This window comes from Pelophylax lessonae (genome assembly GCF_965119305.1).
Source record: "Pelophylax lessonae genome assembly, chromosome: 7".
Taxonomy (NCBI): Eukaryota; Metazoa; Chordata; class Amphibia; order Anura; family Ranidae; genus Pelophylax; species Pelophylax lessonae.
Window position 1 is genome coordinate 40,564,523 of NC_138774.1, and position 26,861 is coordinate 40,591,383.

Sequence of the window (26,861 nt, forward strand, 5' to 3'; positions counted from 1 at the left end):
TAACAGTTACTTCTGGACCGGAAGGTTTTACCCCCTTAATGACCAGGCCATTTTTTGCCATTCGGCACTGCGTTACTTTAATGGGAAATTTTGCGGTTGTGCGATGCTGTACCCAAATAAAATTGATGTCCTTTTTTCCCCGCAAATAGCTTTCTTTTGGTGGTATTTGATCACCTGTGCGATTTTGTTTTTTGTTTTTTCAATCCTGTAAAAAACAATATTTTTCACTTTTTGCTATATAACATTCCCAAAAAAATTTAAAATTAAATTTTTTCATCATTTTAGGCCAATTTGTATTCTGCTACATATTTTTATTTAAAAAAATCCCAATAAGCGTATTTTGATTGGTTTGCGCAAAAGTTATCGTGTCTACAAACTAGTGAAAAGATTAATGTCATTTTTATTTATTTGTTTATTTTTTACTAGTAATGGCGGTGATCTGTGATTTTTAATGGGACTGCGACATTGTGGCGGACAGATCGGACCCCTAACTGACATTTTTGACACTTTTGGGAGTACCAGTGACATTAATACAGTAATCAGTGCTAAAAATATGCACCTTTACTGTACTAATGACACTGGCAGGGAAGAGGTTAACACAGGGGCGATCAAAGGGTTAAGTGTATGCCTAGGGGGTCTTTTCTAACTGTGAGGGGGATAGGCTTGTGGAATCAACACAGGGACCTGTGATCCTAAATAGGAGGATCACCGTCACTCTGTGTTCATTCCAGAGAGAACAACGATCTGCTTTGTTTACATCAGCAGACTGTCGTTCTCTCTCCATGGGACGCGATCGCGGGTGCCCAGCGGCAATTGCGGCCGCTGGATCTGTGGATCGGCTTCCCTGCTGCCTAATGATGGCGTGAGTGCGCCCCCAGGAGCAGTCCCGCGAACTGCGCAGCTGAGCCAGCCTGCCGCAGTATATCTGCTGGTCAGCAAGTGATTAAATGAACGGGACAGTGTGCTGCGCTGAATCATGCACCACACTAACCAGTTGGCAATGCAGCGCGGGCAGAACATTGAATCACTCTGGTTGCTCTGCGATTTAGCATTGTACATGTGTGAATTCACCCTTACAGAAATGAGACATTTTATAACTCCTCTTTATGTTTTAGAGCCGGTTCACACTGGGGCGACTTGGTCACCTGACAAGTCGCCGTGGGTCGCCTGCCATAGATTAGCACAGGACCCATTCTAATAGGGGTGACACAAGTCGCTCCGACTTAGAAAAAGGGTCCTGTACTACTTTGGGGTGACCTGGAGCGACCTGCATTGACTTCAATGATATGAAGTCCGTGCATGTCGCTCCGAGGTCGCGGTGCGCACTGTGCACCGCGACTTCACAGGTCGCCCTGGCAAGTCGGGTCGCCCCTATGTGAATCGGCTCTTAGTGCTCTTCTGTATTCCTGTATTTTACATGTTGTTGCAAACAAAATAAAGAATAAAATCCGCACTGTAAGGCTCGGGTCACACTACTGCAATCTGATTTTCATCCGATTTCAGTGGATTGCAATTTGCTTGTGTTTTGGATGTGATTTGCATATTGAATGGGGCAAAAATGTGCTGTTATTCACACCAAAGTAGTACAAGAACCTTTTACAAAATCGCACCACACAGAGTTGCATTGATGTGAATGATTTCCATTGTCATGCAATTCTGTGTGATTTAGGTTGGATGTGAAATTACACAAGTGTGATCCAGGCCTAAAACAGAGCGCAATTTACTGCACCGCACTCACTGTACATTGTGGGGGCTGCATTGCTAACATGGGGTCACATGTATTTATTATCTGTCACAGTGAATTGGCCGATCATTTATAGTGAATGGACGGCCTTACATGGATGACAATGTGCATTGTATCCCCCATTACCACACCGCAAGGTAATGCAGAAGTGTGAATTCAGCGCTAAAGGGAAGCCGGGATTTCATCACACAGGGCTGAGAAACGATCACTTCAATCCCCTCCGCTCCCCGCCACCATCTACTCACCATTATTCTTCTCCTATTACATTCAGATGTTGGGAGTTATTGCATGCAATCACACCATTTATAATCATAAATTGTCCCTCCATGATTGCAAGCTCTGTGCGCAACCATCTGCACACTCATAAACAGAGCCGCTGATAGGGGGGGCCAACAGTCTTTCTGTAGGGGGCCCAGGCACACAGGGGGGCCCCAACAGGACGGGGAATTGGTGTGGTTGGGAGGCGGGGCAATTACAGAAGGAAGCCCTGTGTGGCTCTCTGCAGCACCTAAAAGCCAGTTTCTCCCCCTCCTGCCAGCTTTCAGCTGCTGCGGGGAGAGACACAGACACAGGGCATCGTTCCTGTAATTGCTTCTCCCATACTGATCCCCCTCCCTGCTCTGCCTGTGTCTGATCCCCCCGTGTGCCCCCCTTTCACTGTGCCACCCTCCCTCCTACAGCACTGCAGGCTTCCCTGTCCTGTAAAAAATAACACATTGTAAAAAAAAAAAATAAACACTGTAAGAAATCATTTTAATTTTTTTTTTCTTTTTTCTAAATGTAAAAGAACAGTTAAAATGGGATAATTCACACAAGTTCTCTGTTAGTATGTTTGTGTCCACTAATAATGATTTTAGTGTATTTTTCGTGAAAATATTGTCTTGATCTATTCGGGGGAGGGGGGCTGCCAGGTATTATTAATGTATTCCCAGCATTATAGTGTGTGATGTGTAGAGGATGTATATATAACCGTCTGTATGTCTCTCTATCAGACAGTCACACTCTGCGATATTATAACACCGGAGTCTCCTCTCCGGGATCCGGACTCCCTGTGTACTCTGAGGTTGGATATGTGGATGATCGGGAGATAACAAATTATAACAGTGACACCCGGCAGCGTCTTCCCAAGACTGAGTGGATGAAGAAACTGGGACCTGAATACTGGGAGAGGAACACACAAATAGGTCGGAACACTGAGCCTGTTTACAAACACAATGTACAGACATTGATGAAGCGATACAACCAGACTGGAGGTGAGACAATTCTTACATTTCTATTTCTTTATTACACGGAATACAAACTCTGCAGACAGGATAGAGGGGGGGGGAGGGGAGAGATGAGACATTCTATGAGACAGATTTATAGAAGATCACAGCTTGATGAATAAATTCCTCCCTCATCTGATCAGAATTCTCATCACATCTATAAAATATACACAACGACTTCTTCTAGGAATCCTGGAGTGAGAGAGATATGGAGGCGCCATAGCTGACCTCTAAGGCCTCATGCACACGGGACGATTTTACAGCGAATGTTTTTGGTGTCAGACGTTTCTTCCTGCAGCCAGGAATCTCCCCCCATGTTCTCCTATGTCTCCATGCACACACAGCCTCTTATCAGCAGTTTTTGGCAGGGGGGTTTTCTGGCTGGAAAAATCCCAGAATTATTGGGATCTGAGAGGAGATTTTCAGCTGTAAAAACGCTCTAACTCTGATAGAAGCTTAAAAACGCTGAAAAATGCGACTATTCTGCGTTTATCAGCATTTTTGAGCCGTAAGCTTTTGTGGGAATTTAGTTTTACTAAAAAACGCTTCTGCAAAAAAGCTGACAAACTCCTTCTACAGCTTTCTATGGCGTTTTGCTAACATCCAGTGTGGATGAGGCCTATACTCCGCTCCCTATCTGCCCGCCTCTCATCCTCAGTCATTGCTTTCCATATATTTGGGGTCATGACCCCAGAACAAGAAGCTAGATTAAAGTGTAAGTCCAGTCAAAGCTTTTTTTCTTAGTTTTGAATAAGGTGTGGAAAGGTAAGTACCCCTGCCAGGTTTTTACTCTCACTTCCTGTCCTACTGACTACATTTTACCAAACCAGAAGTCAGGGAAATCTCTTACAGCAGCACAGTTATAGATAAGTATGATTTTATTATTAGAGTAGAGGAAGGATAGAACTCATGTCAGATATTTCATTCTGTCTTTGTCTGTCGCAGAGTTTTCCTCACTTCCTGTTTTGGTTGTCATCAGGACAGGAAATGAGCCGAATTCTCTCTAATGGAGCCCCGGGGAGCAATAAAAACTCTGCAGGAGTTGTAATCCTTCTTCACTCTCTCAAAAAACTAGAAAAAACATTTTTGGCTGACTTACACTTCAAGACTTCGCTGTGACTTCACTTGCTGCATGCTTTTTCCCATGTGAGTGAATCAGAGTATTAGTGACAAAGGAAAACCAGCCAACAGTTCTAGGAGAATGTCAGCAATGGGAGGCAGCAGACTTCTCTCAGTACAGGCTGTGTGTCTTATTTAACCCTTTGACAGCCATACAGATGTAATGCAGTACAGGATCATCATGATGACAGTTAACCACTTACCGCATACTAACGTAGGGCTACGTCGGTAAACTTTGCGGTAGTGTACCGGGATGATGCCTCTAGCTAGAGACACCATCCCGGTACCGTGGTTTGAAGCCGATGGTTGGTTTTCCGTTGGTACCGACCGATGCGGCTCGGGAGCCGCTCGATCGGTACCCGGGGGGGCGGGAGGGGACGTCCCCCCCCCTCCCGCCGCCTTCCGTGGCTTTGCTCGGGGCTCCCGTCCCACCGGGTGCCCCGAGCACCCAGCCGGCGCGTCCGCCGGCTGGATGGAGTCCCGATGAATGCCGGAAACGGCATCGATCGGGTCTCTGTTGACGTAACCCGGAGGCGGCGTCCATGACGTCACTTCCAGGTTACTGTGCTGCAAAAGGCGGCAAATTTGAAAATCGGCTATATGCAAAAACGCAGTTTTTGGCGTTTTGCATACAGGGAAGTGTAGTGGAGGGGTCTGGGGTCTTTTAGACCCTCGATCCCTCCATAAAGTGTACCTGTCACACATATTGCTGTCACAAGGGATGTTTACATTGCTTGTGACAGCAATAAAAGTGATCATATTTTTATTTTTTATTTTTAAACTGTAATAAAGTTAAAAAAATAAATAAAATAAATGGGAAAAAAAAAAATTTAGCCGCCCCGTCACCGTTAGCTCGCGCACAAAAAAAACGTATACCCAAGTCGAGCCGCAAATAAAATCGCTGTTCAAACCACACATGTGAGGTATCGCCGCGATCGCCAGAGCGTGAGCAATAATTTAAAAAAAAGAACTACACTCTAACTCTAAACTGGTAACCGTTAAATAAATTTAAATCGTCGCAGATTGAGATCTCTATTGACCGTAGTTTGTCGCCATGCCACAGGGGGGCGCAATTTTAAACCGTAACATGTTGGGTATCTATTTACTCAGCGTGACATCTTGTTTCACAATATACAAAAAAAATGGGCTAACTTTACTGTTTAGTATTTTTTAAATGCAGTGAAATGTGATTTTTCAAAATTTTTCCAAAAAAATGGCGCTTTAAAGACCGCTGCGCAAATACCGCGTGACAAAAAATTTTGCAATGACCGAAATTTTATTCTCCAGAGTCTTTGCTAAAATAATATATATAATGTTTGGGGGTTCTAAGTAGTTTTCTAGGAAAAAATACTGGTTTTAACGTGTGAACAAAAAGTGTCCGAAATAGGGCTGGGGCTTAAGTGGTTAAGGGGTGAAACGCGCTCAGTGCTGCAATAACAGTTGTGATCAGTTTCTGTTCTCCTCTGTATTAGTCCCGGTAATCATTATCAGCCAATCAGAAAGTGAGGGGAAATATTACAATGACCGAGACAGCAAAAATCCCCTAATGGGGGTGTAACCCTTCCCTACTCCATCTAAAGACTAAAATAGTTTCATCTATAAATACACTTTAATTAGATGAAGGTATGATGAGGTGCCAGTACATATCACAGCCTTATCAGCCTGGCTCTCAGGGGGCCACACACTCTAAGTCCCGGTTCACATCAATGCAATTTGTCGTGCGACTTTGTACTTCAAAGTCGCATGACAAGTCGCATTCCATGTATTTCAATCAGAGGATCTTAATTGCCACAATTCAAGTCGCAGTAACAAAAAAAATGTTCCTGCACTACTTTTGTACGACTTTCAATGCGATCTGGCCCCATAGACTTTTATGTTATCTCACAGAAGTCGCATCAGTATAGATAAGAATGGCATTTTGGAGGATCTTTTTTTTTTTTTTTTTAACCCTCCCCTCTCCTCCCTGGTCATCCTTGCTGCCTAAATCTCAATCACACCTGAGCATAGCAGAAACGCATCTTCCTGCTCGCATTTATATGTGTTTTTTTTTCACGCCTAAAAACCCATCGCACATAGAGCAACCCGTTCACTTAAATGGACAGCCCTGGACAGAACAAACGCCCCAAAGTAGCTCAAGAAGCATTTTGGTTGTGAAGTGTCACACATTTGGGATTGTTTGTAGCACATTTTGTTACACAGCAGAACATGCGTCTGCTAACCATGATTGGGGTGTCAGTAACAATTAGCCTGAATTCACATCTGTGCATTTCTGAACGTGCCGCAACCTGCACAGAACACGTGCGATTTGCCTCATTTTTAAGAAATGCGCGGCAAGCAGACATTGCTTTGTCATTTAGGCTGTGTTCACATCGGTGTGTTTCCAGACGCATGGCAACCCACACAGTAAACGCACGACATGCATTAAGAAACACGCAGCTGCGAACACAACCTTAATTGCAATCCACGTTTTCTGTACGGGGTGCCGCACATTCAGAAATACGCAGATGCAAACGCAGTCTAAATAGCAGTGTTAATTTTGGCATCAAATTTCAATTTAGTTTTAGTTAGAGTCTTTTGACTAAAATGCCATTTTAGTTTTAGTCATATTTTAGTCATCTGAATTGTTTTAGTTTTAGTCATATTTTAGTTGACTAAAATCTCATACATTTTAGTCAACTACAAATCCAATAGGTTTAGGTTAATTGTAATCCATTATTTAAACATTTCTCTAGCATTTCCAAAAGAATTGTATACTCCTGGAGTAAAAATCTAATAATATGTTATTATAAGGTTTGAACACGCACTACAGACACAGATTTAGAGCCGGTTCACACTGCCGCGACCTCTAAGTCGCCTTATAAGGGGCGACTTGTTAGCGCGACTTTCAGCCCGACTTCAGCGCTACTTTGCGCGTATTCAGCGCGACTTGTATGATAGACGACTTTGTACGACTTTGTATTTGGCCAATCAGAATATGATGGTTCTGGGTCATGCTCAATCACACAAAAAAAAGTTCTTAAAAATTGTCGTTTTTGATAGAGAGCCAATTATTGAAAAAACAAAAAAATGAGATTTCTTTAGATTTGGTGTCTGGGGGGTATAAAAAGTGTACCTGTGAAGTTTCAGCTCTGTAGCATGTCCAGAACCAGAAAAAAAGATCATTTTTCTTAGAATTTTTAGTAGCGCAGGGAGGTGGCTCCGCTCCACCTGGGCGTTTTTGTTGCAGGCATTTATTGCTAAATAGACACTAAATCCAAAAAAAGTCATGCCTGCCTCCAAAGACGCCCAAAAAATGCCCGATAAATGCCTGCAACAAAAATGCCCAGGTGGAGCGGAGCCATATCCCTGTGCTACTAAAAATTATAAGAAAAATGATCTTTTTTCCTGGTTCTGGACCATTTCAATGGAAAGTCGGATCACAAGTCACTTCAATTAAGATAAGGAGGCGACTCCCATTGAAGTCTATGGGACAAGTCGGATACAAGTCGCCTCAAAGTAGTACCGGACCCTTTTCTGAAGTCGGAGCGACTTCAGTAGTGCCAATTAAGACGACACTCATTGATTAACATTGCTTTTGTTATGTCAAGCGACTTGGGGCGACTTGAGGGCACACAAGTCGCCTCACAAGTCGCAGCAGTGTGAATGGACTCTAAGTCCCCGTTCACACTGGGGCAACCTGTGAGGCGACCTGGTCGCCTCACAGGTCGCCTTCCATAGGGAAGCTGCGGACCCGTTCTAATAGGAGCGACACAAGTCGCTCCGACTTAGAAAAAGGGTCCGGAGCTACTTTGGGGCGACCCGGAGCGACCGTCATAGACTTCAATGTTATGAAGTCCGTGCCGGCCTCTCCGAGGTCGCGGCGCGCTGCTCGCACCGCGACCTCGGAGGTCGCCCCTGGAAGTCGGATCGCCCCAGTGTGAACGGGGCCTTATCCATTGTGATATATAACATCTTTATTAATAAAACCAAGTTTCATAAACAAACAGAAATATTGTTTTTTGACAAACCGAAGTGCAACTTTAAAATACAAAAAACCCAAAAAACTGTAAACTCCATTGGCTGTGATGTCATTGCACAAATTACCTGAATATATTACCGACATTAAATATTAGGGAAGAATATAAGAAAAGCCTTTTTCTTAATTTTTTAGTTTTCAGCAGCTTAGTAGATGCCCCTTACTTATGCGGTGGTGCAATCCATGTTTAAACTTTAATGTGCGATTATTACCGGCTCTGGATGGAATTGTGTTGCCGATTTAGAAATGGCCAGCAGAGGAGCGTTCATTTTGATGTCAATTTTCAATTTAGTTTTAGTTCTAGTCTTATGACTAAAATGCCATTTTATTTTTAGTCGTATTTTAGTCATCTGAATTGTTTTAGTCATATTTTAGTCAACTAAAATTGTGTTCATTTAGTCAACGAAAACATTTTAGTTGACAAAATTAACACTGCTAAATAGGAACCCGTGTGCATTGCTGCGCATTTTGGAAATACACGCATTTTCATCTGCTCGTTTCTGAAAGCGCAGCACCTCACACAGAAAACACGTGCTTTGCTGTGCATTTCCAAAATGTGTGGAAACGCATGTTGCGCTTACATTGCCATTTAGGCTGCATTTGCATCTGCGCATTTCCAAGCATGCAGCAATGAGCATCATGGAAAACGCACGCTTTGCTGTGCATATCAAAAATGTGCCTCAAGCTTGTGTTGTCATTTAGGCTGCGTTTTCATCGGCGTGATTCCAAATGCACGTTTCTAAATGCACGGTAACCCGCATAGAAAATGTGCCTTGTGCCGCTCACTTCCAAACCATGTGTCACTCCTGCATTACCATTTGTTTACATCTGTGCCTTTCTGAGCGCACGGCAACCCTCAGGAAAACGCATGCTTTGCCACGTATTTTGAAATTGTGCCACACGCACATCACAACTACATTACCATTTGTATCTGCGCATTTCCAAACGCATGGCAACCCGCGCCAAAAAAAGTACGCTTTGCTGAGCATTTACATAACACTCAGCAATGTGCATCATGTCTGTGTTACCATTTAAGGCTGTGTTTTCATCTGCGTGTTTCCGAACGCATGACAACACACAAGAAAATGTACGCTTTGTTGTGCGTTTAGAAAATGTGCAACAATGTTCGCCGCGTTTTCGGTACCATTTAGGCCGCATTCACATCTGCGCATTTCCAAACACATGACAACCCACACAGAAAATGGGAACTTTGTTTTGTGTCTCAAAAACTCGTGGCAACTTGCGTCACACTTGCGTTATCATTCATTCGCATCTGCATCTTCTCCAAACACACGACAACCTGCAAGAAAAATCATGCTTTGCCTTGCATTTCAAAAATGTGTCATGCTTGTGTTACCATTTAGGCTGCATTCTCATCTTTGCGTTTCCAAATGCACGGCAACCCGCGCAAAAACCATGCACTTTGTGCACATTTCAGAAACGCATATTACAATTGCTTTCATTTCATGGAAACACAAGTGTAATGCACATTTCTGAAATGTGTGGTAAAGCATGCGTTTTCTGTGCGGGTGACATGCAGATGTAAATGCGGCCTAATTATTAATGCCCCCCCAATCAGAGTTAGCAGATGCGTGCAAAATGCGATCTGTAAAAATGTGACACTTCATGACTGACAATGTTCTAGAGCTACTTTGGGGCATTTGTCATGCATGTTGGGCAGTTCATTCAAATGAATGGGATGCCCAACGTGCGACGCATGTTTACTCTTCAAAAACATGTAAAAATAGGAGCGGGAACATGCGATTCTGCTACACTAAGGTGTAAATGGAATGTGCTTGGGAGGAAAGTTTTTAGGCAGCAAGGATGACCAGGGAGGAGAGGTGAGGGTCAGAAAAACCACTGATCCATGAAAGTCGCAGAGGAATTCTTCTTATCAGTTGAAGTCGCAGGGAAGTGGTACAGCAAAGTCACGCTGGAAATGGTGCGACTTTCATGTCACACAAGTGTGACCCAGCCGGGGATAAATCCATATTACAATTCTAATGTGACATAGTTGGAGAATACACATCGCTCCTCTCACCTGACCTATGGATAGGATGCACAGAGCAATGCATTGTGGGAGGGTACATGCATTTCCTCCAATACCAGGGAATTGGGATGTCACATTTTGAGGGTCCCAGGGACCTCTGATTGTGGTTATGGTGTGTGACCCCTCTTGGTGCTTCTGTTTATGGGACATTTTGATTGGGTTGATTTACACAAATAGTAGAGGGGATTCACTAAGCAAAGTGAAATGGAAGCAGTGTGTACTATAAGCAACCAATCACATGCTTACAGAAGATGAATATTCCAGGTGAACACAGGACACACCCACTGTAGAGGCAGGGGAATGATTTCCTCCATGCACAGCTGACTTCCTGTCTGGGGCCTCCATAGAGAAGTATGGATGTCGGTCCCCTGTCAGGTCTCCTGTGTGTATTATACATGGAGGACCCCCAGAAATGACACAACATAGACTGCTCCCCCCAGCAGATGTATAATGTGGAATCTCCCATTCCTGTTCTGTGGGGGGGGGGGGGGGATTACAGAGATATTTGTAGTCAGTCTTCTACAGGAAGCATTCTGTGATTGGGACTGTCTATGTATGAATAGTATAAGATGGATGAGGAAGGTGTACAATGGCCGTGTATTGTCTCTCAGGTGACATCAGGAGGTGATTATTGAGGAGATGTCGGTTCTCTTTCTGGATTTCCTGTCACATGATCTCTCTGTACAATCTGCAGCCATGATGAGGGAAGATATTCTAATTATTCCATAATCCACACATCCACTGGGGGAGGGGTCATCTACACAATGTGTGATTGGCTGGTAGAAAATGGAGGGAAACAGCAGCCAATGAGATGATGATCTGAAGATGTCACATCTGATTGGTGAATAGAAATGTTTGTTGGGTCAGGACAGCCAATCAGTGATGAGTGTCATCTCCTCAGTGGTGGGATGAGTCGGTGACCCCTCTGTAGAACATTCTGGGGTGTCACTAGGATCCGATCTTCTTCTTCCTCCATACTGAGGATGTGTATCGGAGTTTTCTGCCATAGTGGAGGATATATATCTGTAGTACTGGCCGTGTCATTATAAGGAGAGCTGTGCTGTATATGTACACTCTGTATACACACATCTATCCCTATACATATCTCCTCCATATACCATCCCCTCCTACATCATCACATATTACACACATCACACCTCTGATCCCAGATCTCATCTTCCTCTTCTCTCTGCAGGGATCCATATCTTCCAGTGGATGTACGGCTGTGAGCTGAGAGATGACGGCGGCACTGCGGGGTATATGCAGTACGGATATGATGGGAGAGATCTCATGTATCTGGACACACAGAGAGGGATCTATATCCCGACCATGAATGAGGCTCAGATCACCACACAGAGATGGAACAGTCCGGAGGTCAGAGAGGGGGAGAGAAACAAGAATTATCTGGAGAATGAATGTATAGAATTCCTACAGAAACACATCAACAATGGGAGAGAAGATCTGGAGAAGAGAGGTGACTGCACTATATACATCATATATGTTATATCTACACCCCGTATATACACACTACACTATATACATCATATATGTTATATCTACACCCCGTATATACACACTACACTATATACATCATATATGTTATATCTACACCCCGTATATACACACTACACTATATACATCATATATGTTATATCTACACCCCGTATATACACACTACACTATATACATCATATATGTTATATTTACACCCCGTATATACACACTACACTATATACATCATATATGTTATATCTACACCCCGTATATACACACTACACTATATACATCATATATGTTATATCTACACCCCGTATATACACACTGCACTATATACATCATATATGTTATATTTACACCCCGTATATACACATTACACTATATACATCATATATGTTATATCTACACCCCGTATATACACACTACACTATATTCATCATATATGTTATATCTACACCCCGTATATACACACTGCACTATATACATCATATATGTTATATCTACACACCGTATATACACACTGCACTATATACATCATATATGTTATATCTTCACCCCGTATATACACTCTGCATACAGTACAAATACTTATTACACTGTAAATATACGGCTCTATGTACACACTTCTGTATGTAGTCACACCACATGGTATATACACTGTACACTATAGATATACTTTATAAAGGAATGTGTTGGGGCCGAAACAACTAATCAATTATGAAAATAATTGTCAGCTATTTTCAGAATCGATTAGTTGGTCAGCTGATTAGTTGGCCTGCATACAGAATGCATTATTTGTTTACATATCAGGAAATGCAGTGCAGCACACATACAGCTCAGTACACTGACCATACATACACAGTGCTGCACACATACAGCTCAGTACACCATCCATACATGTCAGTATACACAGTGCAGCACACATACAGCTCAGTACACCGTCCATACATGTCAGTATACACAGAGCAGCACACATACAGCTCAGTACACTGACCATACATACACTGTGCTGCACACATACAGCTCAGTACACCAGCCATACATGTCAGTATACACAGTGCAGCACACATACAGCCCAGTACACCGTCCATACATGTCAGTATACACAGTGCAGCACACATACAGCTCAGTATACCCTCCATACATGCCAGTATACACAGTGCAGCACACATACAGCTCAGTACACCATCCTTACATGTCAGTATACACAGTGCAGCACACATACAGCTCAGTACACCGTCCATACATGTCAGTATACACAGTGCAGCACACATACAGCCCAGTACACCGTCCATACATGTCAGTATACACAGTGCAGCACACATACAGCTCAGTATACCCTCCATACATGCCAGTATACACAGTGCAGCACACATACAGCTCAGTACACCATCCTTACATGTCAGTATACACAGTGCAGCACACATACAGCTCAGTACACCGTCCATACATGTCAGTATACACAGTGCAGCACACATACAGCTCAGTACACCGTCCATACATGTCAGTATACACAGTGCAGCACACATACAGCTCAGTACACCGTCCATACATGTCAGTATACACAGTGCAGCACACATACAGCTCAGTACACTGTCCATACATGTCAGTATACACAGTGCAGCACACATACAGCTTAGTACACCCTCCATACATGTCAGTATACACAGTGCAGCACACATACAGCTCAGTACACCGTCCATACATGTCAGTATACACAGAGCAGCACACATACAGCTCAGTACACTGACCATACATACACAGTGCTGCACACATACAGCTCAGTACACCATCCATACATGTCAGTATACACAGTGCAGCACACATACAGCTCAGTACACCGTCCATACATGTCAGTATACACAGAGCAGCACACATACAGCTCAGTACACTGACCATACATACACTGTGCTGCACACATACAGCTCAGTACACCAGCCATACATGTCAGTATACACAGTGCAGCACACATACAGCCCAGTACACCGTCCATACATGTCAGTATACACAGTGCAGCACACATACAGCTCAGTATACCCTCCATACATGCCAGTATACACAGTGCAGCACACATACAGCTCAGTACACCATCCTTACATGTCAGTATACACAGTGCAGCACACATACAGCTCAGTACACCGTCCATACATGTCAGTATACACAGTGCAGCACACATACAGCCCAGTACACCGTCCATACATGTCAGTATACACAGTGCAGCACACATACAGCTCAGTATACCCTCCATACATGCCAGTATACACAGTGCAGCACACATACAGCTCAGTACACCATCCTTACATGTCAGTATACACAGTGCAGCACACATACAGCTCAGTACACCGTCCATACATGTCAGTATACACAGTGCAGCACACATACAGCTCAGTACACCGTCCATACATGTCAGTATACACAGTGCAGCACACATACAGCTCAGTACACCGTCCATACATGTCAGTATACACAGTGCAGCACACATACAGCTCAGTACACTGTCCATACATGTCAGTATACACAGTGCAGCACACATACAGCTTAGTACACCCTCCATACATGTCAGTATACACAGTGCAGCACACATACAGCTCAGTACACCGTCCATACATGTCAGTATACACAGAGCAGCACACATACAGCTCAGTACACTGACCATACATACACAGTGCTGCACACATACAGCTCAGTACACCATCCATACATGTCAGTATACACAGTGCAGCACACATACAGCTCAGTACACCGTCCATACATGTCAGTATACACAGAGCAGCACACATACAGCTCAGTACACTGACCATACATACACTGTGCTGCACACATACAGCTCAGTACACCAGCCATACATGTCAGTATACACAGTGCAGCACACATACAGCCCAGTACACCGTCCATACATGTCAGTATACACAGTGCAGCACACATACAGCTCGGTATACCCTCCATACATGCCAGTATACACAGTGCAGCACACATACAGCTCAGTACACCATCCTTACATGTCAGTATACACAGTGCAGCACACATACAGCTCAGTACACCGTCCATACATGTCAGTATACACAGTGCAGCACACATACAGCCCAGTACACCGTCCATACATGTCAGTATACACAGTGCAGCACACATACAGCTCAGTATACCCTCCATACATGCCAGTATACACAGTGCAGCACACATACAGCTCAGTACACCATCCTTACATGTCAGTATACACAGTGCAGCACACATACAGCTCAGTACACCGTCCATACATGTCAGTATACACAGTGCAGCACACATACAGCTCAGTACACCGTCCATACATGTCAGTATACACAGTGCAGCACACATACAGCTCAGTACACCGTCCATACATGTCAGTATACACAGTGCAGCACACATACAGCTCAGTACACCGTCCATACATGTCAGTATACACAGTGCAGCACACATACAGCTCAGTACACCGTCCATACATGTCGGTATACACAGTGCAGCACACATACAGCTCAGTACACCGTCCATACATGTCAGTAAGTGCCTGAGAACTTGTGAATGTGTGAGAAGCAATGCCTCATGGGACATGTAGTCCTGGGCAGGAGAAGGAAGTGAGTGGTTCTAAAGGCAGAAGTTTTTTACCTTGTTATAGGGGCACTCTGTACTATACTTTGCAGCTTGCTATTGGGGCACTATGAAGGCAGGAGGAGCCATAAGTGTCGGTGGGGGACCCCAGAAGAGGAGAATCGGGGCTGCTCTGTGCAAAACCATTAGGCTACATTCACACCTGAGCGTAGCGTTTTTTACCGCGATTTACAGGCGTTTTTTGATTGAATAGATACCAATGGAAAACGCCTGTAATCTGCCCAAAAAGAAGCTCATGTACTTTTTTGAGCGTTGGGCGTTTTGTATACAGCGTCAAAACGCTCAGATGTGAACAGGGGCCATTGAAATGAATAGGATTTGTCTTGTTGGGCGTTTTGAGAGCTGATCCTAGAGCAGAAAAACTCCCCAAAAACGCCCCAAAACGCCTACATGTGAACGGAGCCTTACACAGAGCAGGTAAGTATAACATGTTTGTTGTTTAAAAAAAATAAAATAAAAATCACTTGAAAGACTCTGTGCAGGGAAGATCAGCATCTGACCCCAGAGAAGGTGGAGGCTGATAGACTGGAGGTAATGGAAGGCATTATAATTACATTTAAAGTAAACTTTTACCAGTATTGTGCATTATATTTAAATTATAATATCCATGAAAATAAGTCTCAGCTTTTAGTACTACTTTAATATAAAAGATTTATATCTCCCTTCCACCCTTCATATAGCTTCATATCTGACTCCTAGGTAAAATGCCCATATATCCTACTTCTGGGTGTATTTATATATATATAATGTTATTACTTTCACTGTTTCACAGTATAAATGAACCCCTTATAGTAGCGATTATCTGCTTTTTGTACTATAAAGGGCTAATTTCAGTTTTTTTAACCCCATTATGACAGGAGATACAAAAAAAAAACACGCTGCTGCTACTAAATATCTTAGGCCTGGTTCACACCTATGCATTTTTTTGCCCAACAACAAATTGGCCAAAAAAAGCATAAAAAACTCAAATCGCCGCAAAATCGCATGTGCAAATAGCACTGCAGAAACGGATCAAAAGCAAAATGCATTGGTGTGAATCAAGCCTTAGCTGACCATACATGTATCCATTTTAGGACAAAAATATTCATACGAAAAATCTTTGTACATTCACTGAATGAAAAAATGTCTTTTGAAAATTTCACTTACATTTAACATTCAGTTTTTAAAAGAATGTAATTTCTGAATGAAAACCACACACACTGTCTGATAATTCCTTTGACCAAGAAGTTTTCTATTCTGCTCCTTCCAATTTCCCCATCACTGTGGTTGAAAACGAACATCAATTTGACCCCACTAACGATTAGAAAATTGAACGAACGTTCTTAAAATTAAAATTTTTTTTGCAGGAAGACATTGTTTCTGTATGGGCAGCATAAGTGACAGTGGGTGCAGGGAGCTTTTATCAATCTCCCAGCCTATGACAATACATGTCATAGATAATATATCACAATATATGTCATAGATAATATATCACAGGTTTGTCTGAAAATCGATAAAACACTCTTTCATTTTTTTCCTCTTTAAATAAAAAATTTGATCTCTGAGTCTGATGATATTTACCAGATCCAACCCCTAATAGTATATACAGTATATCTCTTCTGTCTGTTATTCTGTTGGATTGTGAGTATAATTCGTTCCAGAAACATGCTTGTAATCCAAAGCACTCGTATATCAAAGCAAATTTTCCCATAAGAAATAATGGAAACACAGATGATTCGTTCCACGACCATTTATTGGTATAAATAAAGATATGCTGCTATCATATCTAAAGTACAGCAATGTATATTATAAGCATGCCATCCCCTCTGTTACATAACATTATGTGTCCCTGTGTCTGTACTGTATATAAAAGATGCTGATTTCTACTGTATCAGAGCGTCTCCCGGTGCTCACGTGATGTTCACTTGGCTCTCTGCTTCTTTCCTCCCCGGACGTTATCGGGAGTGCTTAGCCCAGCCCGCTGGGGAGAGCAGAGAGCCAAGGAGTCACGTGAGCGCCGGGAGACGCTCTGATACAGTAGAAATCAGCATCTTTTATGTACAGACACAGGGACACATAATGTTATGTAACAGAGGGGGTGACATGCTAATACTGTACTAAACCACTTTATCATTGTGAGTCTAATACTGCTCTTATATCAGGACAGCGCTCGTATATATCCAGGCAAAATGTAAAAAGAAAAAACGTTGCTCGCCTTTCATAACGCTTGTAATCCAGGTTACTTGCAAACCAAGGTATTACTGTGGTTCGTTATTTATGATTACCACTGCATATAGATATTTAAAAATAAATTGCCTTTTTTTAAAAAACTTTACTTATTAACTAAAACATACATCACACTTTTTTAAAGGGTATTATCTGATTAATCAAAACAATAATTGGCCAACTAATGGATTATGAAAACAATCGTTAGTTGCAGCCCTAGAATGTGTAGTCAGTCTGCAATGCGATAGACGTACAGTAAAAGGGATAAATGCAATGGATAAATACATCTAAACTGATCCATGTTTTATGGAAAATTCCGCTAGCAGGAACCTGCATGTCCTTCTGGAAAACACACGTCTATGTGAACAAAGTCTCAGGGTCCTTTCACATGGGTTTTTCTGATCCGGTCCAACTGTCAGTTTTTATTCAGGTGGACCTGATCGGATGCTCCATGCACCCCTATGGGGCAGCGAATGTCAGCGGTGACATGCCTGCTGACACCCACTGCTCTCCAATCTGATCCTGTCCGTGAAATCCGGAAGGATGGAAACCCTATTTTCCATCTGTCTGGAGGATCAGATCGGATGAAAACAGACAGGCGGTCCATTTTCATCCGATCTCCCATAGAGGAGAGTGGGGATCTGACAGGTCCGTCTCCGCACAGAGAGTGGAGATGGACCTGTCATCCTCCTGCTTTGCGGGGGATCGGCGGATTGATCCCCGCTGAGCAAAACGGAGTCCGTCTGTTGGAAAGCCTGTGTGAAAGGACCCTAAAAGAGAGATCACAGTTTCATCTTATTTATTACCATTAAAGTATAACTAAAGACAACATTTTGATTTAGTTTTGGATAGAGTGGAAGTGGATTAGAACCCCTGTCAGGTTTTAATTGCTGTTTGTGCGCTGTGTTAGGGAGATTCACTCTCTGTAGTTGTTCAGATGACAACTATGAACCAAGAGTGAAAGAAAACCCCCAAATTTTGGGTTGTCATCAGAACAGGAATGGAGAATAAATCTTCCAATGGGAACACTAGATCAGGTGACAATGAGGGAGATCCTCCCTTTGAAGGGATTTTCTCTCACTTCCTGTTTTGGCTATGGGACAGGAAGTGAAGAAAAACTTCCCCCAATGGGACACACATAGCAAAACCCTGAGAGGGGGTCAAACCCTCCCTTACGCTATCCAAATGAAAAAATACATTTTAACTTTTTAGTTCTACTTAAACTTTGAAGAATAAACTTTGACTTTGCCAGGTGATCAGCCTCTATACCTTTAATAAATGAATCCACTAAGCTTTACACACTGCTCTGTATACATCCACCATTATAGGGACATTACCATAGCAGGGGGGTTAGGTCAGCCTTGGTCTGGTATTGTTTGGTGCACACAGAGAGACATTGGGGGTCTGATATTCTATTATACATTAGAATGTGGAAAGCATATCAGACCCCATGAATTATTTTATATGATTATCTCACCAAGTCTAACATGACATGACTTTCCCAATGTTTGTCTGGCTCTTGAGTAATCATTGTGGATTTCTTCATCTGGTAGGATTGCTAATCTCACCCATTAGGTCACATTTGGGTGTTTGTGGGAGGAGTCTACCTGGACATTTTTTTTTGCAGAGTTTATCCAAGGGATGAAATATTTGTTTCTGGATTCAGGAAATGATCGAATCCCAGATGAGTTCATATTCTGGGTTTCATCCTTATTAAGCCGGAAGCACAGCTTGCATATGTAATGGACAAATATGTTTGATGTAAATACATAATTCTAAATATAAGTACATGTTAGATTTACTTCTTTGTAAAGTATAATTCTAATAGGTGATGTCACATGCCGCTTCCTATACCATTCACATTCATTTATCCATTACATACATTTCACTTGTCACACCTTCACACTGATGACTGTATGAGGAAAAGGAATTGGTTTTATGCTTTTTTTTATCCTTTTCACTGTACGGTTGGCTAGGATCATCCTAATTTACACGGATCTATCCCAGGGAAGTAACCATATTTATATAATCTTCATATGAAACTGATCAGAAGATGTGACCTCCTGTACAACCAGCAGAATGTTATTTTCTCTTTCTCTCTCTCAGTGCGCCCAGAGGTGAAGGTGTGGGGTCATCGTCAGTCGGATGATGTGACCAGACTTCAGTGCCTGGCGTACGGATTTCACCCCCGACCTGTGGATGTGAAGTGGGTGAGGAATGGGGAGGATGATGTTCCTTCAGATGAAATGAGTCCAATTCTCCCCCATCCTGATGGCACCTATCAGATCAGAGTCAGTGTGGAAGTGCCAACCAAGGAGGGAGACACTTACTCCTGTCATGTGGAGCACAGCAGTCTGGGGGATGAGACTCTCCGTGTGATATGGGGTGAGTGATATTTACAGAGAATACATGAAACCTGGAAGAGGGGGAAAGAGTACAACTGAAAAGATTTTCTTTTTCCATGTGACATAAATTTTCTTTTCTAATATTGAAATAGAAAAACATTTTATTTTCACACACAGCAGTCCCACTCCCTTCCCAGTACTACTTGCAGAAATAGACATTTTCTATCCTTGAGTGCACTAACTCATAGCAACCAATCAGAATCCATCTTATAATAGTGTGACTTTAGCAAAGTATATTTTGATTGGTTGCTATGAGTTACTGCACTTGAAGCAAAACTGTAGTCCTTTTCTTAAAAGTCCAAATTGGAAGGTTTTATATTGCAGATAGGATGTGTCTATGCGGTGTCTTGATGACACCAAGCTATGCAGTGGAATAACTTCCTTACAGGATGTTTCCAACTTACAAGCCAACCTCAATGCACTGTTTTATTGGGCAGATATGTGGCAAATGAGGTTTAATGTTGATAAATGTAAATGTATGCACTTGGGGACTAAGAATATGCATGCATCATACATACTAGGGGGAGTAGAACTGGGGGAATCCATAGCGGAGAAGGATCTGGGTGTTCTGGTAGGTCATAAGCTTAATAATACCATGCAATGCCAAGCTGTTGTTTCCAAAGCAAGCAAAGTCCTTTCTTGTATTAACAGAGGCATGGACTCCAGAGAGCGAGATATCATTTTTCCCCTGTACAAATCATTAGTAAGACCTCATCTGAAATATGCAGTTCAATTTTGGGCACCAGTTCTTAAAAAGGATATCGGGGAACTGGAGAAAGTGCAGAGAAGGGCAACCAAACTGATAAGGGGCATGGAGGAGCTCCGCTATGAGAAAAGATTGGAGGAACTGAATGTATTCTCTCTTGAGAAGAGGAAATTAAGGGCGGATATGATCAACATGTATAAATACATAAGGGGTCCATATAGTGAATTTGGTGTTGAGTTATTCACTTTAAGGTCATCCCAGAGGACAAGGGGGCACTCTTTACTTCTAGAGGAAAAAGATTTCATCTCCAAATACGGAAAGTATTCTTCACCGTAAGAGCTGTGAAAATGTGGAATAGACTCCCTCCAGAGGTGGTTCTGGCCAGCTCAGTAAATTGCTTTAAAAAAGGCCTGGATTCTTTCCTGGGTGTACATATTATAACCGGGTACTAATATTTTATAGGTAAAGTTGATCCAGGGAATATCCAATTGCCTCTCGGGGGATCAGGAAGGAATTTTTTCCCCTGCTGTAGCAAATTGGATCATGCTTTGCTGGGTTTTTCGCCTTCCTCTGGATCAAATGTGGGTGTGGGATTGTGTATATGGGATTGTATGGTTGTGTTTTTTTTTTTTTTTTATTGTTTGAACTAGATGAAATTGTGTCTTTTTTCAACCTGACTAACTATGTAACTATGTATTAAAAAAAATTGTCACACTTGCATAAGAAATGATCACAGTATTGTTTGCAATATAATTATCTCCTATGATCATCAGCTCCGTCTAGTGGCCATATTATAATATTTATCAGAAATAGCTCAATAACAAAAAATATGCATTTTCTCTTACGTCCTCCGACAGTCGCCGCCTCCTCTAAGTCATCACTATTGGGTATTGACTTCTGCTCCGCAGGAGTAGCTAGGCATAAGACTTAGTCAAAAGAACAAAAGCATTTAGCATAGACACACCCATGGGGGCTGTCCCACTGGCCAATACCCGCCTGCAGTGCTCCCTCCCAACTCAGTTTGTTTCTGCCTAGCGTCGGGAGTAGTTAGGCTTCCCTGTGCTGGGGCTACAGTCTCAGCCTTTCAAATTTTCTTTCTTTGATTTTCTTTGAAAATGTCAGTTTTTTCTTTGATTTACTAGCTGTTTATTTTGTCAGCTTTAGTTTTAGTCGGATCTTCGGATGAAGATGGATTCTTGCGGAGCTGGGATTCGGACTGACCGCCCTGGTTCTCCAGGGCAGAGGGTCAGAGGGACTCCCAGCCCGCCATCGAGCATTCAGCCATGTGTTTGTCCTGGCATTATGAATGACCCATCCCTGCTCGCAGCAGGGATGCAGCCTGTGAGGTGGCTACCTCACTGGACACATCTGCGGTGCTGCAGTGTCCAGTCCTTGGCTAACGGCATTCCCTGTCAGATGAGGACAGCGGCTTTCCGTTCTTAGAGGCACCCCACGCCATCCGGTACAGGTAAGTACTTTCTGTGTGGGGCCTTTATCTGGGGTGGCAGTCCTGTGTTGCTGTGTATTCCCCATGTCTGTGCCTGTGTGGGGCTCCCTGATGCGATCCCTGCGGGGGTCTCCTTTTTACATGCGCTGCGGTGCTGTGTGGTTTTGGGGACCCCTTCCCCTGTGTCACTGTGGTGTTTTGGGGGTTCAGACTGTGTGTGTGGTGGCCGCAGCTGGTAAAAACCGCATGGTCCACCATTTTAGGTATGGGCAAGCATGTCTGGCTTCACTGTGGGCTTAACTACATGCTGTTTTGGCGCCATCCGGCGCCATCTTGTGTGTGGCAGAACGATCGTTCCGAGCACATGTTCTGCAACCATTTTGCCGAAGTCTCCCATTCAGTTCTATGGGCAGCCATTTTCCCTGGGTCTTGCAGCTTATAGTTCAGCATCTGATGACCTCACTTCCTTTTCCTCTGAAGCAGCGATCGATGTGGTAACACTCTGTGGGGGCTCTGCAGACTGTCTCTTCCATAGCTCCTTGTTTTGTCCTTCCTGGCTCAGTTTTGTCTCCTTTTGGGGGTCTTTGTTCACTGTGCATATAGCGGTGGGCTGCGCACTCCGCAGCGATCTTAAAGGGCCAGTACCTTTTCTTGTACTTTTTTACTGTAACTTGGGCAATGGAATCTCAGGACAGCAAATTCCCTCCAGCCCTGGTGGGGGACCCCAGTCCTGCTGTACCCCCTGTTATACCTGATTTGGCCTCCGTAGTGGCGTCTTTAGTGTCCAAAATGGAGGTGCTGATGGCTGAACGAGCTGCTAGGAAAAGGCCTAGATTATCTTTCTCCTCTGATTCAGATGGTGATGTGGCTGCTGTGGCGGGCATGCCCTTTTCAGGGTCTCGCTCATCCCTGGACCCTCTGGGGTCTGAGGGGGAGACGGAGGTGGAGGGGGTTGATGATTCTCCCCCGGGGTCGCCTGAAGAACGCGCAACTATGGATGAGTTGATCTCTTCTGTGAAAGAGACACTTCATTTGGAGGATGAGCCCACTCCTCCGGGCGTTGTGTCATCATTTGGTACACATAGGACCCACAAGTCGGCGCAGGTTTTTCCCTGCCCCGCTGAATTTCATTACACTGTGAATGAACTGTGGCGCAATTTAAAACGTCCATTCGCGGTACCTAGTCGGTTTAAGCTGCTTTATCCCTTTGCGCCGGCTACTGACACGCGCTGGTGTGTGCCTCCACAGGTGGATCACACTGTGGCCGTCTTAAACAAGGCTACCTTGATTCCCATTGAGGACACCCCGGTGTTCCGGGATCCCACGGACAGGTTGGAGTCTCTTGCCCGCCATTCCTACATATTGGCGGGTTCCTTGCTCAAACCTATTTTCGCGTCCGTCCTGGTGGCTCAGGCGGTGGTGGATTGGACTAAGGTGCTTAGACGCAACCTCGCGTCTGATTCTGCCCCACCTGCCACGCTGGCTATGGTGGATCAAATTCATCAAGGAGTCATGTATTTGTGCGATGCCGCCTTGAATGAGGCCCCTCTGGCCGCACGCCTGTCGAGTGTCGCGGTGCTTAACCGTCAACTGATCTGGCTGAAGAGCTGGTCGGCTGACCAGACATCACGGAAGACAGTTGCTGATTTTCCCTATGCAGGTTCTCGCCTTTTTGGTGAGGCGTTGGATACCTTGGTAAAAGGCATCACGGGGGGCAAGAGCACGATGCTGCCCCAGAACCCGAAACACAAGTCCTTTCGTGGCAAGCGGGGTTCTGCCTCTCGACCCAATCAAGGGTCCTTTCGTGCCTTTAGGAATCAAACCAAGGGCAAGCCCTTCAAGGGCCAAGGTAGCCAGAAGAAGCCCTGGGGGGGCAAGCAGAAATCCGGCAATGCCGGTGCGGTGGGTCAATCCGCCTCTGCCTGAAGGGGTGCCCTCACCCATTTCTGGGGTGGGGGGACGTTTGCACGGTTTCCTCCAACCTTGGCTGCTCCGCATTCCGGACAGGTGGGTTCAGGAAATCATTCGATCAGGGTACAAGATCGAATTCCTTTCCCGGCCGGCGGACAGATTTTTTCCCTCAAATCTTCATTTAACCCCAGGGCGCCTGCAGGACCTGCATTAAGCGGTGCAGGACCTCCTTGCTCAGGGAGTGATTGTCCCGGTGCCTCATCGGGACAGGTTTCGGGGGTTTTATTCCAAACTGTTCACTGTGCCCAGAAAGGAGGGCAAGGTATGTCCTATTCTGGACCTGAAAGCGCTGAACCGCTTCATGCGCGTTTTGGAAGTTCCGTATGGATTCTCTCTGCTCGGTGGTGGCCTCCCTGAGCCTAGGGGAATTCCTGGCCTCTATAGACCTGAAGAATGCGTACCTACACATCCCCATTTTCGAGGGTCACCAGAGGTACCTTCGGTTCGCTATCGCGGAGGACCACTATCAGTTTGTGGCATTACCTTTCGGTCTCGCTTCGGCTCCAAGGGTCTTTACCAAAGTGCTGGCACCTGTTCAAGGCCTGCTAAGGGCACAGGGCATTGCGGTCTTGGGGTATCTGGACGATCTCCTCTTAAGATCGAGTGTCAGCCAGAACCTACTGCGCGATCTGTTTACCACGGTACAGACGCTCCAGGAGTTCGGATGGACCATCAACGTACAGAAGTCGTCCTTGTCTCCTTGGGTTTGTCTTCCCTATCTGTAAATGATCCTGGACTCTGCTCAGACAAAGGTGTTCTTGCCGGAGGACAAGCTCCGGACCTTACAAGACGAGATCAGGTCCCTCAGGGACAAACCATCCTCGTCACTCAGGACCCTAGGGTTGATGGTATCGGCCTTCGAGGCGATACCCTTCGCTCAGTATCACACAAGGTCTCTTCAAGCGGAGATCCTGGCCAGGTGGGACAGACTACCTCAGTCCTTTGGATCTGAGTGTCTCTTTGAGTCGCCGGACCAGAATGTATCTTCTGTGGTGGCTCCAGTCCCCGGCTGTATCAGAAGGGAAATCCTTCCGTCCGTTACTGTGGACAGTGATTACCACGGATGCCAGCCTGTCGGGCTGGGGTGGAGTCCTGGGCAACCTATCTGCCCAGGGCACTTGGTCGGAGGAGGAATCCTCCCTTCCGATCAACATTTTGGAATTGAGAGCGATCAAACTTTGTCTCTTCCAGTGGTTGGACCGACTTCGGGCCGTCCTGTTCGGATACAGACGGACAATGCTACCTCGGTGGCTTACATCAACCACCTAGGAGGCACCAGGAGTGCCCGGGCGGCCCGGGAGGTGACCGACATTCTGTCTTGGGCCGAGACTCATGTCCCAGCGATTTCAGCAGTTTACATTCCGGGTGTGGAGAACTGGCAGGCCGACTATCTGAGCCGTCAGACCCTGGACAAGGGGGGAATGGTCCCTGCACCCGGAGGTCTTCCAAATGCTGTTTGTGAAGTGGGGATCCCCGGACGTGGATCTGTTCGCGTCCCGGCTAAACCACAAGGTGGAAAGGTTCGTGGCAAGAACGCGCGATCCTCTGGCAGACGCCTCGGATGCGTTGGTGACCCCTTGGCATCAGTATCGTCTGATGTATGCCTTTCCTCCGATTCAGTTGTTGTCCAGGTTCCTTCGCAGGTTAGCCTCGGAACCGCACTTGGTGATTCTGGTAGCGCCGGACTGGTGGTGCCAGTCCTGGTACGCCAACGTTGTTCACCTGGCAGTGGCGCCTCCTTGGTGGCTGCCAATGCGGGAAGATCTACTGTCTCAGGGACTGATCTTCCATCCTGCTTTACAGTCGCTGACTTTAACGGTCTGGCTGTTGAGACCCAGGTCCTGAGAGATAGGGGTCTCTCCTCAGAGGTCATTCCTACTCTAATCAAGGCTAGGAAATCCTCTTCTGGTAAAATCTATTACCGTACCTGGAAAGCTTATTTCGCCGGTGTGAGTCCAGGGGGTTCTCCCCTCGCTCGTACTCGGTGTCGAGAGTGTTGGCTTTTCTCCAGACTGGTGTGGACCAGTGCTTGGCGCTGGCCACGATAAAGGGCCAGGTATCTGCACTGGCTATTCTTTTCCAACGCCCTGTGGCGTCTCATTCCTTGATTCGCACCTTTATTCAAGGTGTGCGACATTTGGCCCCTCCCCGGAGGGAGCCTTTACCTCCATGGGACTTGAATTTAGTTCTGTCTGCGTTACAGCGTTCTCCCTTTGAAAACATCCAGGAGATATCGTTACCTCTGCTGTCTAAGAAAGTTCCTTTTTTAGTGGCGATCACTTTGGCTCGCAGGGTGTCGGAGTTGGCGGCGTTGTCTTGCCGCTCTCCTTACTTGGTGATTCACAAGGATAAGGTGGTCTTGCGACCTCATTCCTCTTTTCTCCCTAAGGTGGTCTCTGAGTTCCACCTTAATGAGGTCATTGTTTTGCCTTCGCTCTGTGCGAAGCCGAAGCATCCTAAGGAGGTTGCCTTGCATTCCTTGGATGTGGTCCGGGCAATCAAGGTTTACCTGTCGTCCACTGAATCCTTTCGGAAATCAGATTCCCTCTTTGTCCTTCCTGAGGGACCTCGGAAGGGCAACGCTGCGTCGGCAGCGACCATTGCCAAATGGATCAGACAGACCATTGAACAGGCCTATGCTTTGAAGGAACGGGTTCCACCCTTCCCTATTTGGGCGCACTCTACCAGATATTTGAGTACGTCCTGGGCCTACTGGCATCGAGCCTCGGTGGCCCAGGTGTGCAAGGCTGCAAAATGGTCGTCGGTGCACACCTTTTCCAAAGTCTATAAGGTGGATGTTCTGGCATCAGCTG

General features: G+C 44.8%; 1 protein-coding gene across 4 annotated transcripts in view; it reads left to right on the plus strand.

Moving 5' to 3' along the window:
• LOC309559451 (class I histocompatibility antigen, F10 alpha chain-like) overlaps positions 1–26,861 on the plus strand; it is a 751,751-nt gene that overhangs the window by 254,100 nt on the left and 470,790 nt on the right. Inside the window, exons 2-4 of one of the 4 annotated variants that reach the window (XM_082262720.1) lie at positions 2,737–2,997; positions 11,389–11,667; positions 19,626–19,904. The exons of 2 other annotated variants lie outside the window; for them this stretch is intronic. In XM_082262720.1, the coding sequence (XP_082118846.1) occupies positions 2,737–2,997; positions 11,389–11,667; positions 19,626–19,904 (819 nt within the window). The remainder of the gene's footprint in view (positions 1–2,736; positions 2,998–11,388; positions 11,668–19,625; positions 19,905–26,861) is intronic. One more of the 4 variants, XM_082262721.1, reaches the window with a different exon arrangement.